The sequence below is a fragment of the Sceloporus occidentalis genome, unplaced genomic scaffold, assembly GCF_023333645.1.
Source record: "Sceloporus occidentalis isolate IW3139 unplaced genomic scaffold, rSceOcc1.0.p SCAF_1, whole genome shotgun sequence".
Taxonomy (NCBI): domain Eukaryota; kingdom Metazoa; phylum Chordata; class Lepidosauria; order Squamata; family Phrynosomatidae; genus Sceloporus; species Sceloporus occidentalis.
Window position 1 is genome coordinate 34664975 of NW_028316981.1, and position 20773 is coordinate 34685747.

Here is a 20773-nt window from a genome sequence, read left to right on the forward strand (position 1 = left end):
CGGGGCGGAATGTATGGGGAGAGGCGGTCCTTCAGGTATCCTGGGCCCAAGCCATGTAGGGCTTTATAGGTAATCACCAACACCTTGTACTGTGCCCGGAAGCGAATAGGCAGCCAGTGCAGATCTTTAAGCACCGGTGTAATATGGCTGGTCCTGGAAGTACCAGTGACCAGCCTGGCCGCCATATTCTGTACCAGCTGTAGCTTCCGAGTATGATACAAGGGTTGCCCCATGTAGAGCGCATTGCAGAAATCCAATCTAGAGGTTACCAGAGCATGTACCACCATTTCAAGGTCCCTCTGGGCCAGGTATGGGCGCAGCTGGCGAATAAGCCGAAGCTGATAACAGGTGTTCCTGACCGTCGCATTCACCTGAGATGTAAGGTGGAGCAACGAATCAAGAAGCACCCCCAGACTGCGCACGGAGTCCTTCACAGGAAGCGTGATCCCGTTCAGGACAGGTGGAACCACCGCCATTCCTGGACCAGGGGAACCTATCACGAGTACCTCCGTTTTCTCTGGATTCAGGCTGAGTCGGTTTTTCCTCATCCAGCCAGAATGTACATATATACACATACATGTGTGTGTGTCTGGATATACAGGTTCATTTTGGCTAAGGATCAAGAGGTTTGTGCACAGCTGACTGTATCACAGGTTGCTGAGTTATAAACACAATATGCAAAAAGTGCCAAAATCAGGAAGAATGTTTCCAGTGGCCCAAATAAAATAAAATGGAGAGCATCATCCTCGAGTGAAGGGGAGTACAGAAGAGACTGAAATCCCTTTTCATCTGTGTAAGCCAGTAGTTGTACTTAGGTACTGCCTGCCCCTCCCATGACACGTTTGCACAGGTTACCCAACATCTACAATAAGTCAGTTATGAAAAAAGGCTATGGATATGGATGTACATTTTGTAATGTTACCAGAAATATTTCTGTTGAGTATTATAAAGAACTGGAGATTACATATGAATTACTTCTTCAATATATGACAGTACCAACAAACATATTTCCTCAAACTTGGAAACAGTCTGAAGTACTAATGATGGAAGAATTATTAAGGATGCAGAGTTAGCTCAAATAGCCAAATTAATGTAGGTTTTAAAGAGTAAGCCAATTGAAGATTCCCTTAAAAGTGGAAATCATTTATAGACTTTTTCAGCAATACGAAATCTAACAATAGTCTGTGGTTATGGTTTTAAGTAATTTTAATAGGCTTATTCAGCTGGATCGGTAATGGTGGAATAATATTTTTAATTCTTTTTTTCTCTTTTATTTTTATTTGAGTTCCAGTCATGATTGTAGGGTGTGTGTCAGAGTCCTATTGTGTATTAGTTATATTGTGCTTTTTTCTTTTCTGTCTTTTTTCTTTTTGTCTTTTTATATTCTGAATGTAAATCACATCGACTGTAAATTAGATTGCTCATGTTAAAATTATTATTTTTTTGAAAAAACCCTAAACATCTGAACTAGCCATACTGGGGGATTTGTGGAATTGTTGTCCAAATGTACCTTTTCCAGGCGCTGGTAATATGAAGCAAGTGTACAGCAGGGTTTCACAGAAGAGTTTTTGCTTTTCATTCAGTATGTGGATGCTGCTGCTGCTCAAGGAATCAAGACGAACAGCAAGAAAAAAAGGGAGCTGGTCCAGTTGTGAGGATGGCAAGGCAACTTAGAAGAGATCCCAATGATAAGAGAAAAGGGTAGGCTAGGAGTCTGGTGGGCTTAGTGCCAAGGGTAAGGTGTGAGTGGACTGATGTGTATCAGCCAAACTCATGCATGGGTGATGGAAACACACTCTTATTAGGGATTAACCCCTCAATTTTTCTTCCTATGCCAACTTGATGTGTGATATGGCCACTCACTTCCCCCAGTAAAAAACAGAGACCAATACAACTGAAATGAGAAAATACGAAAAAAATATTGAATACCATAAACTCACCTTCAAGTCTGACCACCAAAGGCACTTTCAGTTCAAGCTCTCGGCAGGCTTTGGTGATGCCGTTAGCTATAATGGCACAGTTGACAATCCCACCAAAAATATTGACCAGAATTGCTTCAACCTGGGGAAGAAAAAAATCAATACACTGTCAACCAGATATGTGGTGGGCTATTTGGTTTTATTGGATGTTGAAACATTTACATGAATCAGGAGTGCTCTGCTCAGAGGTAAACAAATCAAGAAGCTGTAAGAAAGTCAGGTAGTTTTCACCTCCACAAATGATTGTAATTATGATGAAACTCAATATGTTAAGAAGACGCACAGGATACCTTGAAAACATTTAAAACATGCAATACATGGTCTAAACTTTGAGGATTGTGATTAGTAAAAAAAGCTGTACTTTCTGATTTAAGATTGTTCAGGAGAAATGGGCTCTTAAGAGGTGTTTGGCTCAATCTGTTTTGGTAATGTGCATTCCTTTCTCATTTGTTGCTGAATGTGCACATATTGGATGCACTTTTTGATGGGGAGATTTGCATTTCTAGCATAAGAAGTGCTGTATTTTGTACCTTTGTAAATATGATACATTCCCCTAGATTGTGCATTTATTGCTTATTGAGAATGTGGCATGGAATGGGATTGGGCAAAAGTCATATGGATATTTACTGGGTAATGCACAACACAATTCACGACTAGCAATAATTTCTCCTATACCAGCTCCATTTTTAAACTTACAACAACAACAACACTAGCAACAACACACATAACTTTATTCTCTACACTGTTGCCACCAAATACTTTCAAGGCTATTATACAGTTTGAGTGTGAGAGAATGAACATCTTAGCCATGTTTTCTTAGAAACAGGAAAAAGCAAGGGAAAGTTTCAGGGGGAAAAATCTATCTGAACATTTTGCAATACTGTACAGTATATACTCATGTATAAGTCCTAACATTTTAGTCAAAAAATTGAACCCAAAAACCTGAGTCATCTTATCCATGGGTCAATGTAAGTATTGTATTTTAACTCTTATTTTAAAAAGGAACCATCCCCTGGTGAAAGGCAAGAGTGTAACCTGCCCTGGAAGAACTGACCTCCCCACTCTCATCCACCCAACCTTCAGTGTGAGCACAAATAGTTATTCCTGCTGAAATTTTGTCAGTTCTTTGGCCTTGTTTTCCTTTGCTTCATTCTTTAGGTCCTTTGTTCCAGGCCTCTAGGTTTTTCCCTCAACTTATCAATGGGTCATATCAAAATCCATACTTTTGGCTACAAAACCTGCCCTCAACATACATAGTGTTGACTTATAGTTGCATATATATACATAGTAGGTTTTTATTTTGTGGTACTTGGTTTATATTTCCTCTTCTGTGTAGAAGAGTACTTGTAGTCAGGACTCTTCAAAATAACGAAAAGGCCACTAAGATTCCAGAGTTCAGTGGGTGAATTCCCAGCTTGGCCACGAAACCCGCTGGGTGACCTTGGGCAAGTCATACCTTTTCAGCCTCAGGGGAAGGCAATGGTAAACCATCTTTGAAAAAATCTTGCTAATAAAACCCCATGATAGGTTCACCTTAGGGTTGCCGGTGTAACCATACCACATTGACTGGACTCACCATAGGTCATAAAAGAAATTCAGATGAAACCCTACACCTTAGCCATTCACAGAGAGAAAGCATGTTTCTTAATCATGGGCTTTGTCTTACAGAGCTAGTTTAACACTTTTTAAACCCAGTGAGCTGTAACAGCTGCCAATGTGTTCTCTCACATGAGTAAATGTAACATTTGAGATGCAAAATCATGCCACCTGGTTAGCAGCAATGTTTGTTGTGAAAGGAGCAACATGCAATGCTTTACTTGAATTTAACCAGCTTGAAGGGACAGTAGAAAAGCTTAGACCTTTTTTTTTTTGGTTAGAACTTTATCTGAATAATCTGAGCCAAAACATTTAGCATGTAGATTCTAACCATTGGTACATATTTCCTATTTAAAACAGCATGGGTGGAGAAGTAATATACTTATTCTAACTTGATAAATAGGAGTAAGAAAATCCTTTATAATTAACAATTATAGAGTTAAGCAATAAAAAATTTATTACAACAGATTAACTGATAAGTCCCACCAGGAAAAGGGCCATCCATCACCTTCAAACGACTGAATTTCAGGCACCTAACTCACAATTAAGTTACCCTATTCTTTTGCTGTTTGATTTCAGGTCATTCACAATGTAACTCTAAAAGAGGTGTTATCTACTTACACACATGCACATATTCATTATTCTGCTGCCTGTGATCACCTCTCCATCAAAGTTGCCTTAAATCACTTTGCATAATCCCCACTACCGTAAAGTGAATGAATCAGGTCTATATGTGAATCAGGTTATTTCAGCAGGCAACCACAGCTTCCTCTTAAGCTGTGTCACAGTGAAACTTGCCCAGGCTCTTTGCTGACCCACTACAAATATTTGCTACCCATTAATAGCCATATTGAAATTAGTACTGAAGAAATGTGAGGGTATGAAATATTCATTAATATTCTGACTTCTTATGAAGAAACTGAAGGAATGCTGACCATCAGTACAGCTGATATTAGAAAAACTGGAAAGGTTTTCATATTAGAGGCAAATATTTCTTGAGGAACTGTTCATTGGAGACCTGGTGGCGTAGTGGTTAAATGCATGTACTGCAGCCACTCACAGCCACAAGGTTGTGAGTTCAATCCCAGGCAGGGCTCCAGGGTCCACTCAGCCTTCCATCCTTTCGTAGGTCGGTAAAATGAATACCCAGCTTGTTGGGGTAATTGACTTACATGTTATAAACTGCTTAGGTAGTGCTAGTTCAGTGATAAACAGTATAGACACATACTTGCTATTGCTGCTGCTATTCACTGGAGAAACTGGAATTACATGGACATAACCCATTCATGGAAAGGATGGTGGCTTGGTATCTTGGTTACAGGTTTTCAGCAATGTATATTTGAAGTCCTGGAATGGAGTATATTATTCTATGTATTTATATTTCCATCCCACCCCACCCTACTTGATATGAAATCCTTGCTGGCTTTGAATCTAGGCCTCCTGAATATACTTTCATACGGCCGATGCTTTTTTCTGTCTGAAGATAAAAAGGTTAAGATTCAACAAGAGATAGTATTAATACAAAGCTGCAGTTTCAGCAGGCTATTCAACTTCTCCTTTTCTCCTTGAATCATTCAGTAGAACTAATGAAGCATGGTGAGATCATGGTATTCTGCATTGTCGCCTCTTGATTCCACAGTTATAGAATGCTGCCATGTGGGATAGGGCCAAAGAAAGATGGGGTGCTGTTAACATCAAATCTAAAATGGAGGCTGTAAGCAAGGCATCTGAAGAAGAGCAGAGGGTCGTTCACACTCAGTTTTTTGTCCTGCAGAGATGCAGATTGTTGCGCTGATGCATATCAGGATAGTTGTTCCCATCACGTTTTGGGTTTGCAAATCTCTCCAAGTCATGTGAACCCTTATGTTATTCACACATGTCACTGTTTCAGGATAAAATGGAGTGGCCTCCATTCCCTTGATTGATACAGAGTGATCCAAATCGATTCGGAAGTGTATTCACACGGTCAAAGATGCATATCGATGTGGATTTTTCAGGACAACTTGGAAAAAAACCCTTCGGATTGAATATCCTGGGATAAATGGATTTTTTGGTACCCCCCCCCCCCCCAAGTAGTGCACCAAGTGCATTTGAAGCAAATGTGATCATGGAAGAAATAACCCGGATTCATCCTGGATTATTTTCGTAGTGTGAATGGAGCCTAGGACATGGAAGGGCAGCTATTAGGGTATGAGATAAGCCTATCAAATGTAAAACTATATCATATATCAGAATTGTTTGTGCCATAGTATCTGTTTTCTATATATGGTTGTGAATCCTGCAGAGTGAAGAAAGTTATTCGGGAAAGAATAACTCATTTGAAATACGATAAATAATAAAATAAAATAAAAATTTTATTTATATGCCGCCCTTCCTTCGATCAGGGCGGCTTACAGCATAAAAACAGACAATACAAAATACAAGTCAATAAAAATACAATAAAAATACACAATGCAAAGTGACAAAAACTCAAGCCCAACAGTAAAAAGCCCCATGGCCCAGCCTCTTGGCCACGAAAGAGGAGGGAGGCCCGCAGGATATCTATTCGGGGAATGCCTGTTGGAATAGGAAGGTTTTCAGGTCCTTCCTAAATTGGGCCAGGGTGGTAGACGAGCGGAGCTCTGTGGGCAGCGCATTCCAAAGGGCTGGGGCAGCTATGGAAAACGTCCTCCGCGAAGTGGAGGCTAACCTAGCCCCAGGCACCTTCAGTAGCTGCTGCCCAGACGTTCTGGAGAGAGGCGGTCCTTTAGGTATCCTGGGCCCAAGCCATTGAGGGCTTTATAGGTAATTACCAACGCCTTATATTGAGCTCGGAAGCGAATGGGCAGCCAATGGAGACCTCTTAAAACCGGTGTTATGTGGCTGGTCCTGGGAGCACCAGTGACCAGCCGGGCCGCCATGTTCTGCACCATTTGAAGCTTCCGAGTTTGGTATAAGGGTTGCCCCATGTAGAGTGCGTTGCAGAAGTCCAGTCTCGAAGTTACCAGAGCGTGTACAACAGTTTCTAGGTCCCTCTGGGCCAGGTATGGGCGCAGCTGGCGAATCAGCCGAAGCTGATAACAGGTGCTCTTGACCGTCGCATTCACCTGATGGAAGAGTTGTATAGATACCATGGTCTGCCAAAAAGACCAAATAAATGGGACTGAATTCTTCCTAGAAGCCAAAATTACTAAACTGGGGCTATTGTACTTTGGATAAATCATGACATTTTAATATAATTCTTTAGTGTATTGTGTCCATAATTTTTTATTGGTGTTTCGTCATGTCATGTGTTCCCCTGTCACACTCTTAAGTTTCCTTTTGATTTCTTAGATCTTGCAGAAGGTCTCTTGTTCTACCCTTTTGCTATCTTCTTCTGTTTCTATGCAATGATTGCTGTAGTACTACTCTTTGGCCCTATTCATAAGTTGCTAAGTCTTCAGGGATCTTACCCCATTTCTGCCCCCTTTTACTTCTCATGTCCCTTTAATTGCTTGAAGAATTTCATTTATCATTGAAAAGGCTTTTCTTTCTGTTTTGCTACAGAGATTGTCTTTTTACATTCTTCTGTCATTATGTCCCTGGCTTCAGTCCAGAGTTCTTCTGGATCTCAATCCATTTAGGCTCAATTGTGTGAATCTATTTTTTTACATCATCTTTACATTCTATAGGATGTTCTTCAGGTTATATTCTGGCACAATGATTTAGTGTTCTTTAGCTTTACTCTGTTTTTTAATATAAGTAGTTCATGGTCTGCGCCACAATCTGCCTCTCTTTTATTTATTTATTTTTCCCTAGACAGAATGAAACTTCTCTATCTTTTGCTTCCAATTATGGAGTCTGTGATTTCTGTATTGGGCATGTGTACAGTCCCCTCTTTGGTCGTCTGAAAAATGTGTATGCAATGAGCAAATTTCACTTGTCCCTCCATATTCGCTAGGGTTAGGGGCACAAGACCCCTGTGAATATGGAAAAATCACAAATAACAAAAACACGTATGTTTTTACCTGAGAGGACACCTCTCTAGGAATCTCTAGGTCTTCCAGTGCAACTCTGGCCAACATCTGACAGACACGGACCACACAACTGCAGTGGAGGAGCTACAAAGGCCTAGTAGAGTGTTCTCTCTAGGAATCTCTAGGTCTTTCGGTGTGACTTTTAGTTAAAGTTGATCACAGAGTTGCACTGGAGGACCTAGATATTCCTAGAGAGAACATATTATTCAAATCTGTGGATAACCAAATCGCCAAATATCACAGCGGCAAATATGAAGGAATGAGTGTATTGGTTTCAAAAAATTCAGTGAGTTGCTCTCCGGCTCCATTTCTTGATGCTAGGTCAAATTCTCCAACAAGGTTTGGTCCTGTTCTGGTTCCTGCTTTTGTGTTCCAACTGTCTCTGATTACCAACATGTCTTCTTTTAGTCTGTGATCAGTTTCCTCTTCGACTCTAGTATAGAATCTGTCAGTTTCTCCTTCTTCTTCATCTGTAGTTGGAGTATAAATTTGGATTATGGTGATATTGATGAGTTTTCCCTGAAGTCTTATTGATGTAATTCGGTCACACTTTGCATTGTATTATTTGATTGTTTTTGTTGCATCTCTCCTCACTATAAATGCCACCCCATTTCTTCTTGAGATCCAGTGTGGTGTAGAGGCTTAAGTATTGGACTGTGACTCTGGAGACCAGAGTTCAAATCCCAGATCAGTTATAGAAACCTACTTGGTGACCTTCGGCAAATAATACAATTTCCGCCTCCAAGGAAGCCAAAGGCAACCTCCCTCTGAACAAATCTTGCCAAGAAACTCCTGCGAAAAGTTAGCTTTAGGGTTCTTACAAATAGGAAATGACTTGAAATCAGACAAGAACATTTCTTCTGAGATTTTCATTTCCTGAGTAAAACTGCATATTTATACATAAGACTGAAAATGCCCCATTCTTGTCCACTTTAGCTCACTCAACTCAATTGTTGCAATGTTCTTGTTTTACTTTGTCTAGCTTCACCCAATTCATGATTTTCACATTCCTTTTTCCTATAATATGTGTAGACTTTAATTTCACCTCTGCTCACGTGGACATCCTTTCGGCTTGAGTCCAGTACTACTTACATTTCTCTCTTCTCCAGTAGCATGTGATTTCCCAGATCACCCTTTTTCTGCCTCACCAATAAATAAATGAAAGGTGGATAAGCCTAGAGCAACAGCAAATCACTTTCTAAATAGGTTGGAGGGCTCCCTACACTATTTAACACTCAATGTTGTTAAAATTTTAACACTGTTTTCCAAAATGCCTTTTGAGTTTTTGTTGCCATTTTGGGCTGTTTGTGAAGCCCTTGGAAGATCCCAGGTGCCGAGAATTGTACTCTAATCTCCCTGCTTTATACAAACTGAAAGAATAAGGCTGCTCATATGCCATGTTGCTAGATTCAGCATGCACAGTTTGGAGGAGTGGGGAATGAGCTGGGTCCATGCATATTCCCTTCTCCAATTTTTCATCTCCTTGTACACTAAGATTAATAGATGTCCAGCATTGTCAAACATTTGAACCAGCAATTCGGTTTGAGGAGATCCTCCACATCTGCAACCATGACAAAGCAGGTAGCATTCCCACAAAGAAAAGAGGGACAGAGGAAGTGCACATGCACATTAAGTTTCTACCTGGTCTCTTAAAATGGTTTCTAGGAGATGCAATACATGGCATCTGAAAGCTGCTACAGAAAGGTAATCTCTGGCTAATGCAACAGAAAAGATCTTCTTTTCCAAAAAGATTTCATAATACAGAATGTAAAGGAAAATGGGCATAGTGGGAAAAGATATTTAGTAGCACTTTTGAGACTAACTGGTTTATTTCACCATGAGGTTTTGAGGATATTAATCAATTTCTTCTGAAGAGTCTGGTTGTATCCACACAGCACAGTTATAACAGCTTGATCCCACTTTATCTTCTTATATAGATCTTCTTCCACCTCCATTTTCCTTTTTATTCAGGGACAGACTAACAGAGTTCTCTCTTTGGAAACTCCTAATGTGTAGGGCCATCATACGAGCCATGTGATTTCAAAAAGTGTGCTTACATCATTAAAGAGGATTTTCTGCCCAAATAAAGATACTTTAATTCCTAATGCAGGCACTTTCATTTAAGGACACGCTTTTCAGTTTTCAAGTTAAATTCTAATCAGTTTCTCTAATCCATTCACACACACATACACACACACACACACAGAGGAAAAGAGGGAGAGAGAGTCGGGGGGGGGGATAAGATTCACTGCTGAATAATTGACATTTGTGTGCCTGGCTTTAATAATAATAACAGTAATATAAATAAAATAAGTTAAATTAGAGAGGAGCTTGAATGAGTTCAATCAATAACAAAGTGAATCAGTCAAGGAATTTAATCTTGGGCTTTTGTGTAATCGTATAAATAATCCAAAAGACCAGTTCAAACAATAAAAAGATTCAGTTATAAACTCAGCTAAAAACTGGTGAACAGTTTATTGTTCCTGTGCTGCCCTAAATGGATTTAGCTTTTTCCTTAAAACAGATTTAACAGTCAGGTGATGTATGCCAATGAAGAGCTTTTATTCCAGTGTTTTTGTCTGCACAGAAGAAGACGGCTGAAAAAGTGCTCAGTGGGGAAAATGAAAACCACTCACTGCATATTGCCAACAAGCCCTCATTAACATACCCTGTGCATCTGGGGCACCCTGAACATAAAATGGGCATTGAAAACAGACCCTCTTGCCTGCAGATGGCAGAGAATGCCAGGAACAGCATATTAATGATTAACACTTCCACCAAGACTTGCAAGGCTGGGCTTTATGTTTCAAGTCGCCTTTTAGTCGGAAAGTACAGAGGCCAGCATCTTTGACCGGTAGCGGTTTTCTTTTCCCGAGACTGTAGACATGAAATATCCATCAAAAAGAAGCCACGGGCTGATGGGAAAACGCTAAGGCTTAATATGTAAAGGCAGCCCTTTCTAAGGCCAAATCACAGCTCATCAGTGCAAAGGAATAGTAATGGGAAAGAGGAGCTATTTTAACCCAGCCCCCCCCCCCCCCCCCATAGAAGACTATGTAACTTCTGGAACAGCCAAACAGACAGTTTAGAAAGGAGTTTAGCAACTAGAATCAAAGGGGCTTGGGAAATGATTTAATGATCCTCCTGCCTTCCCAGAATAGGGAACTTGATGCTAGAATTCTGAAACATTACTTTATTTGATTAGCTGGTTGGGGGAATTCTAGTTCACAGAGTAGCATGTCAAGCTGTCCTCTATGTACTAATGCATAATCCATTCTACTGAAAACTATACTCATTAGCCAGCATCCTTCCCCCTTCTTTATAATTATTACTTACTTTATTTTTACCTCTCTTTTAAGCCAAAATAGGGGCTCAAGGTACCTGACAAAGTTAACACTCAATACAGTTAAAATATGCAAAAAGATGAATATTCAAATGGAATTAAACTATCACAAAGTTTAAAAACCATTTGAAGCATACAGTGCAAAATGTTTTGCTGTAAGTGTTTTTTTAATGCAATCATCTACCAGGTATGCCTTTCATATTTCACATAAGGCAAATCTGCCAGTCCCAGGGAAACATCTTTTAAAAAAATACAAATGAAGGAAACATGTCAGCCTTCCAGAACACTCCACATGGTATCTTAAATGGGATCATATTAAGCAAAATAACTTCTAAGAGGGGCTGCAGTGTGAAACTACTGAATTACAATACAGCAAACAGCTTAGTTACATCAACTACGTTATAATTTATTTGGATTATTTTTAAAGCACAACATGGCCTAAATCCTAATGTTAATCTCAACTAGAATCGATCCATTAAAACAACAGGATTTACTTACATGTTGACTCACCATTCAATGATTGATTGAAGGTGTCTCCTTTAGATGGAACTAACATGCAAGATGCCAGCTTACATCTGCTCATTATTTTACTAATGCCAGGATTGGAGTCCTTATCTCCAATTACTGGTTTGTAAATTGCCACAATTGTCACTTCTTGTTTTCTGCATTTCATGTTCTCCTCTATCATCCTGTTTATACTTTTCCCTCTGCCAACTGTGTTACCCTGTTATTTAGGATACCACGTTATCCACTTGTTGAAATGGACAAAGTCTAAGAAAGCTTAAAACATAATTACAGTGGGCTCTTTGATTCCACCGTGGTTTGGTTCCAGGACCACCATGGATACCAAAATCCATGGGTGCTCAAGTCCCATTATATACAAAGTACAAAGTACATAGTACTATATACATAGTAAAATGGTGTCCTTTATATAAAATGGTAAAGTCAAGGTTTGCTTTTCAAATTTCGTTTAGTGGAATACTTTCAAGCTATAGATTGTTGACTCTGTGGACGAAGATGTGTGCATATGGAGGGCTGACTGTAATGTGTAAGTCTTGAGGGTGTTGCATATGACTCCCATATTTTTGTGAAATAGAATGACATGGCTACTAGAAATTGCTACCCTTTTAAGAAGTCTCTTTTGAGAACCCTGGTAATGTGCTACATGCAAAAATGGCAGCAAAGAAAGATTTATTGGAACAGAGGTAGCTGTTTTTTGCATGTACACATCTATGCCTATTCAAGAAAACTATTCCCTGTATCCAGTGGCATTTTTTTAAATCTCATGTTCTGTTCTCAGAACTTTCATGCTGCATCAGAAGCTGTTGATCAAATTTTGGCATATATCATGGCTACTCTGGTGCGCATCACCATGTGCACATATATTTAAATCATCACCACACACACACACACACACACACACACACAGAGTGAGCCTGTCAAATCTACTAAAGTATCTTGGCATCATGTGTTTTCAAAGAAAAAAACACACCAAAAAGCCATATCACATTCAGAGAACTCATTTAGAAATCTATACAGTGGATGTCTGGCTGTCTGATGCAGCAGCTATTTTGTCTATGAGGTATCCTTTGAATTTCAGCAAAATGAATACCGTATACAAGAGCTAAAAGTAATTGTGTATGTCACGGTGGATAGAATGCATGGGTTTTTCAAAAGGATTTGTCTCATATGGAGCCCTCCTAGAAAACATCAAACAACACAATAGCACACATTATCCCTTCATACTCTCAACATACATTTAGTCTCAGCAGCACAGGGTGAAGAGCAGAATCCGTTCTGCCCAGAGGAAAATAACCCCAGCTGTTTCTGGACCACAAGGCCAAATATGCTGCTTAATTTATATAGTGGCATAAACATTGCATTAAAAGTAATAAATGAGAAGCTGCAAGCCTGGATATAATCTTTTCTACATCTGTAAAAAAACAAACCTGTTAATATAAACTAAAGATCTCACTAAAAACAAAATGGGTTTTCTCAAAGTGGTGAAATAATAATCTCTGTCTCTCTCCCGCACACGCACACACACACCACATACAAGTAATTGAAAGGGCTAATTAACAAGAGTCCTTAGATCCCAAGAATCAAAGCTGCTGCTAATGTTCTCTTTATGAGATGCTTCTCTTGAAGACAAATTAAACGTTATCTAATCTTGCAGCAATAGGAAAAGCTAATCTTATGGGTTAGTTTTTCATCTGCTGCTGGAGTCAGATGTCTCCATTAAACAAACACCAGCAAGGGATGAAAACAAAACAGAACGATCTTTTTATAAACAATATTCTAAAATTACTGATATCGCTCGTCTGACCTTGCTGTAATCTGCTGCTCTGTAGCTTGATCCATTTATTTTAGCTGATACAAGCTGCTCAGCAACTGTCAGTAAAGCCTTGTCTGCAGTGAATTAAAAGCTACATATTGGAGAAAACTCGCCTCAAGCCTGCTGTGATTGAAATCTGACAAAACCTTTTTACACCTCCAGGTGTGTCAATGAATTGGTTGAACACTCCTTCCTTCCCAAGGCAAACAAGCATGGCTTAACCCTTCACTGGTACCTTTGTCCTTAAAAAAAAAAAGGTTTCCTTTCCGTATCTTTCATAAAGATGCTACTGGTGATGGAGTCCTGGAGACAAAAAAATCAAATTAACATGGGAACTCATGGACATTCGGAGGGGTGTTTAAGCAATGTGACTTTTTCCATCAGCCTCAACAATGCTTGAATTTGGTTTGCCTATTGATTTCTTTAAAATATATATATATCTATCTGTTAAACCACTTTCTGATGAATGTGAGATTTAAGTTTTCATTCCCATAACAACTGCTCAAGACATCCACTAGAGGACAGTATTAATTCATAGGTGTGGAAAGAGAATATTATCAATTTTTTTTTTAAAAAAAAGAATGGCAGCCTTGTAAAGCAAAAAGCAAAATTAGCAATTTATTTTATTCCTTCGGCATAGGTTTGCAAAACCCAAAAGAAAGCCGAAAAATTATCATGCAAGATAAATTAACATGGCCGTCTCTTCTGTCTTCCCCATGCCCCAATGAAAGAGAGACAATTGGCCATACCAGGTTGAATTCATTCACACTAACTTGTTAACTGGTGTGACCCAGATGATTCTCGTGGACCTCCACATTGTTTTTTTAATCACCTTTGAGAGTCACTGAAAGAAAGAAGTTGGCAGCCTGAGCTTTTGCAGTCTTAAGTTTACTTCCTTGGATGCATTTGGTCTACAAAAGCTCATGCTACCAACTTCTTGCTTTCTGTTAGTCTCAAAGGTGCTGCAAGATCTCTTTCTTTCTGTTAGTCTCAAAGGTGCTGCAAGATCTCTCTATATACTGATTCTACAGACTAACACAGGTATATCTTTGAATATTTTTTTATATCACCAACAAAAGTATTTTTCTAGATCAACTCTGTAAATTGGGACATGGAGTCACTAGTGCTATTCAATGTGGTGGTCAGTGGGCCGGTGCCACTCCACAAGCTATTGGTAGCTGGTCTACAAAGAACTTCCAGAAAAGAAAGAAACGATTACAATCAATGGGCACAAATAGGGTGCAGTCCTTGGTACATTAGAGGAAAAAAAATCCTGCCTGCCTATATCATCAGACAGATTACGAAGTATTATGCTACCATTTTAAGACGTAGTAGGGTTTAAATGTGCTAAAGACACCAAATCGTGTCTGATCTTGGAAGCTAAGCAGGGTGTGCAGAAACAAAGGCAGAATACAATGTTCAGGACAGCCAACAGGAAACAGGCTGGAAAAAGATGGGGACTGCTCTCAGGAGCGAGTATAAAAGAGGGAGAAGCAGTGATTTGGCAAACAGTGTGTCAAAGCCTATTGAGGCAGGAAGTTGTTTTAGAACTGCCAGGAGCTGTAGTTAGGATTAAGGGGTTCATTTGGGATGTGATTCTGACTCCCAGACCAGGAGAAGAACTTTAGAAGGGACAGGAGAAGTCCAGTATTACAGCGAGTGTGTTAGTATCCTGCGTGATGTACAGCCAGGAAGGCTGAGGAAAATATCAGAAACCAACTGAGAAGTGGATGTAAAAGAGAGCTAAGCTGAGAGAGCTGAGCTGTGTTTATTGATAGAGTAACCTGTGAGAGTAGCAGCCAAGGAAGCTGGGTATAGTTCTGTGTGAACCAAGGTAGTGAAGGAACATACATATAGTCAAATGAGAGAAAGTAGTAAAATTTTAACAACTGAAGTAATTCACAAACTGTAACACAAGCTCAAGAACCATCCACTAAGAAAGAAACAGTAATAAGTTCTGCATGTAAATAAAGTTCTTTTCTTTGCGTTCAACAAGGAGTGGCCTGAAGTAATTTTTACAGATAACAACAAACACACTACCAAGTATATTAAAAAGCTACCAAAAGTAATAAGAACAAATATTGATGGAGACATTTCAGTTGCTGTCACTTATAATGGGTCCCAAGTGGTTGTGAATTAGAGGACCCATTCTGCTGGCATCTGAGAGAGATTTAGTGGAGTGAGGTCTCCACAGATGGTCAGTCCTGATAAGTATTTCAATGGGAGACCCACAACAAATATCAGGTGATGTAGGCTATGTTTCATAGGACGGAACTGGTAAAACCACCTCTGAGTATTCCTTGCCTAAGAAAACCCTAGGAAACCCAGGAAATCCATGGGGTCGCCATAAGTTGACAGGAAACCTGAAGTCACAAGCACATGCAGTTGATAACGACACCTCTGCTACAGAGTCCTACAGTTCTATCTTTTGAAATCACTTCTTTCTCTCTGGCCACTAACGCTAAAACCAATTAAAAAAAAATTTAAACCACAACATTTGATACACATTAAAAAACTCAAGGAATTAAAAATAAGTTAAAATACAATCAAAATATGAATAGGACACTACGCGTGCAGGTTGTTGGGTTTTTGTTATGATTAAAAAAACATTATTCTGTTTTTAAAAGGTAAAACTTAGGAAAATGACAGAAAAACTGCCAGAAATCCCACAATGTAGATGATCTTTTTTGCATGGGAAGAGGCAAAGAAAGTGCGTAATGATTCCTTCAGTCAGTAATGGGCTATCTGAGAGTTAGTAAATGTCAGACTTGAGCAAATTCAGAACCAATGTGCATCAACCAGTCCAGGATTTTGAAAACAGCAAAGAACTTTATTGAATACACATAGGGCCTGAACAGACAGGCCAAAATAAATCTGCTTCGGGTAACTTTGGAGGTATGGCTGTTTAAATGACGCATGCGCCTTAAGAGACCAAAAGCCGCACCAAAGCCACGCTCCTGTCCTAAGGACTAGAGCGCAGCTTTGGCGCAGCTTCTGGCCTCTTAAGATGGTGCACTATCAGTAATTCACCAACTAGTGTTTTAGCCAAAAATACCCCCCAACCACCCAATAGCCAAGCATTATATTATAACCCAAAAAATCCAAACTCAACCCTAATTCTTTTGGCACCACCTCCAATTCCCATAGCTTAGTCCCCTCTACAGTCTAGCCCCCCCCCCCCCCCCCTTGACTTTCTCACCAACACTGTCTCTTTCAGACTGAGGCATTTCCACCATGCTTCCCTTCCTATAGTATAGACTCCGATGCAGCCCACTCCACATACACATTCTAATCCTATCATTCCCACTATTCTAACCATCCTGGCCAGCTGCACACATCCCATCCCCTCTATGCCAACTAGCTATCCACTTACTTATAAGACACAGCAGCTATCAGGCTACCCATCAGCCCCACTAGCAATCAAGCATGTAACATACACCTGTCCCTCCATATTCAATAGGGTTAGGGGCAGAAGACCCCTGTGAATATGGAAAAACCGCAAATAACAAAAATGCCATGATTTTAACATGAGAGGACACCTCTCTGGGAATCTCTAGGTCCTCCAGTGCAACTCTGTGGTCAACGTCCAACAGACACTGACCACAGAACTGTGTTGGAGGAGCTACAAAGGCCTAGTAGAGTGTTCTCTCTAGGTCTTTCAGTGCAACTTTTGGTTACAGTTGACCATAGAGTTGCACTGGAGGACCTAGATAGTCCTAGAGAGAATATATTAATCAAATCCGTGAATAATCAAATCCGTAAATATCAAAGCCGCAAATATGGAGGGATGAGTGTATTTTATTATTTGAAAACCAACCCTCCTCCTTCCATTAATCACATATTCAGAACCCTGACAGATGGCTTTTGAATTCATGGTTCTGACAGTAAACTAAAGTTCTAGCCTAGCAGGATAGTAGTTCTATGGGTGAATGCTTCTGCAAAAATGGCATTCAACCTGTACTGGATAAGGTCCAAATCCAATTCACAGTGTAAATGAACTCAAAGATCCAGCTTTGGCACAAGAGGCCAAGTAATCTCAGTGATTATGGTGCTTGGTTGTTGTTGGTTTTTAAACAGCTGGTGAACTTGTTGCAATCTCTCTTGAACAGAATCATCCACCCTCTACCAACCTCCCATGCAATGCATTTTTTATGGGACTACCCTTGAAGACAGTCCAGAAACTACATTGGGTACAGAAAGCAGCAGGAAGAATTGTAAGTTGGTAGAACAAACAGCAGACTGACTCTGGCAATTTTAAAAATGCCATTCTAGTTTTGAGGTCCAATTTGAAGTGGGTGGTATTCATCTACAAAGCCTGGAATGTCTTCCCCATGCCAATTTATCCAGGTAGCTGAAGTCATGTGTTGAGGGCCTTTTCTAAACATCTCTTATCTTCTGAAATGGGATGGTGGCAGATTCTCAGCTGTATCATCTTAACGTGGAACTCTTGTCCTCAAGAAAGATTACCTGATATCAACTCTGCTATCATTTAAATAAAAGATATACAGTCGGCCCTTCTTATACACGGATTTTTTATACACGGATATAAGCATACACGGTTTGAAAATGTTCCCAAAAAGTATAAATTTACCTTGATGTTCCATTTTTTATTAGGGACACCATTTTGCTATGTCATTATACTTAATGGGACTTGAGCATACACGGATTTTGTTATACACGGGGGATCTTGGAACCAAACCCCAGCGTAAAACAAGGATCCACTGTACTTTATTTTAAAAATCTGCCAAGCCTTTTAACTGTGTTTGTATTATTGAATACTTATTAGTCACTCTTTAGTATGCAGTAGTTTAACTTCCTTACCTTCTAAGTGTTATTAGTGTTTGATTTGTTTTACTACTTAAATGACTATAGTTTGCCTGCTATGCGATATAAAAACATTTTCAGAAACTACCTAATACTTAAGAGACTGAATATAAGTTAAGACTCCTTGCCAGCCCATGTGAGCTGGGTAATTCCATTTAGCTCAGAACAGATACTACCTAATTATAGCACTATTTTCCACGTTAGCATCCATGTTGTTGTTGCATGCCTTCAAGTCATTTTTCACTTATGGAGACCCTAAGACAAACCTATCATGGGGTTTTCTTGGCACTGTGTGTGTGTGTGTGCCATTGCCATCTTTTGAGGCTGAGCGAGTGTGACTTGCCCAAAGTCATCTAGTGGTTTCCATGGCTGAGCCAGGATTCAAACTCTGGTCTCCAGAGTCATAATCCAGTGCTCAAAATCACTACAGCACACTGTCTCTAATAACAGCCATGGCTACATCCTATGGAAACCTGAGGTTTATAGTTTGGAGAGGCATTTAAGTGAACTGTCAGATATTTCTTAATACCTGCAAACCAGAAGATTCAATGGATTCATCCATGACAGTTAAAGCAGCACTATAATTTTCTAACGTTAAAGGGCCCTGGTGGTACATTGGACCATTCAGATGATCAATTAACAGATGGAAAAGTTAGTCAGAAAACATAATTAAGACATTAGAAAACTGTAACTGTCAAGAGAACAGAAACGTTGATGTGCTAGCCCTCACACCCTCCATTCCATGTTGACAAAAAGATCTGAAAAGTGTGTAGTCATGTTTACCTGAAAGTATGTACGTATATGGTATTGTGAGATCAGGGTCTTTGTTCTTAATCTTAGGGAGCACTGTAATCTCATCCCACTCAATCCCCTTATAACCTCCATTCAAATCTTGCCCATCAACATATGGCAGTTAGGGTAGATTGCATATTTTGACATTCCTTCCTTGGTTTCACTTCCCTTATATCAAATAGGCTTAGGTTTAATGAAAAACCAGAAGAATGGTGGTATGTCCAACAAGAGACATGGAAAACAGAAGAGAGTACTACCATAACAAAGTCTTGCTTTCAGCTACTAGGCTGGCTCCAGAAGATTGCCAAGAGACAAAGCATCTCCTATCATGTTGGCACATAACACAGAATCCCATCTGCTGATGCTAATGAACATGTACATTCCTTAGAGATAATTTCTATTTTTATAAAGTTCCTATCTGCTACATTGTTTCCAAATATGGAACAGAATGCACATTAATTTCCTGGATTCTATCTTTAGCACGAAGATATGAATAATTTTAAATTTGTTTCTAGATGCTTAGCACAGACTGATTTTAAAATAAAAACCATAAATGAACCCAATCAAAGATGGCAGCAATAAAGAGGATCTAGAGAAGACATCTGAATATTCAGGAAATCTATAATTCCCAACCTCCCTTTGTCTTTAGGACTGCAATTCACCCTCCCCCATCCTAAGTCATTGCTGTTCAAGATTTTATTATCCTATTTCATGACTTTTGGAAGACTGACTCAAATTATCAGGGTGGTTTAATTTTTTAATTTTACATTAACAATTTCAGAACATTTGCCTGGGCAAATGAAACACAATTGTTAGTTGTGCCTTGGAAACCACTGCTGGAGTTAATAATGAGGAGAAACTGTCCTTTGTAAGCAAGACACGCAAATGAGTTGCTTTCTTCAAACGCATGCGTGTTTCAGGATTGTTTTGAAGAATCCCATTAGAGGCTGCAAGTCGCAAGGAACTGTTTGGCTGTAAATCTGAACTGCCCAGCTTGGCACTCCATGGAATTTACTTGAAATGTTTTTTCCTGGTACAAGTTTGCCCTCTCTCCCTAAAAAGTGGAAATGTTATGTGGAGAGAGACTCAGAAATTAATAGCTTATTTTCCTACTTGGCCAGAATACCAGGCAAACCTTGTAATGAAATGACTAGTATGTGAGCCACAGTCCCTGCTCAGTATGATATAATCAGTACCCTACCGTATAATTGGTATAATCAGCACAGTGATTAGAATGCTCAATATAATCATGGCTGCTGGGACTTGTGTTGTGGGGCTTCTAGCAATAACAGCCGAAGAAGAGTTTCCTGGAGCCAAATTGCCAGAGGCTTCTTCTGCTCTAGCAAAGAGGCCAAAGGGCTTACCCTCCCATGGCATCATAAAGTTCAGGATGAACATGATATGTGGCCAAGTGACACCTGTCAGCGTTGATTGACACTTCAGCTTCAATACCAGCTCTCTAGAAAGACAGCTTATGTGCGGACAGCACAATTTTGCTGCTTTACAGGACAATTCTGGGATTAGTTGAAAAGAACATTGGCTACTTCCAGAGCTTGGAAGTAACCTGATGAAAGTGACAAAATTACTTGATTTCTCTCTCTCTCTCTCCTGCCCCCTCTGTTTAGCGATGAATGCCAATATAACGTCTTTCGCCAGTATAATGAAAAGGATATTATGTTTTCAATAAGAAATAATTTTATCCATTTCATTACTTTGACATATGATTGGGAGGGGGTCATTCAAGGAATTCTTTTGTTCACTGTGGGTCATTTTTGGTATTTTTCGTTCATTTAAATATATATGTTAATAACTGTACATCACATTAATTTTTAGCTACCAGAAAGAAGTAACAAATTACTTTTGCATACACAAACACTGAAGTATTAGCTTTAATAACAATTGCCAAAAT

General features: G+C 39.5%; 1 protein-coding gene across 1 annotated transcript in view; it reads right to left on the reverse strand.

Annotated features, from left to right (window-relative positions):
• LOC149321303 (succinate--CoA ligase [GDP-forming] subunit beta, mitochondrial) overlaps nucleotides 1-20773 on the reverse strand; it is a 279860-nt gene that overhangs the window by 13111 nt on the left and 245976 nt on the right. The window contains exon 10 of the mRNA XM_089519254.1: nucleotides 1941-2061. Coding sequence (XP_089375380.1) covers nucleotides 1941-2061 — 121 coding nt within the window. The remainder of the gene's footprint in view (nucleotides 1-1940; nucleotides 2062-20773) is intronic.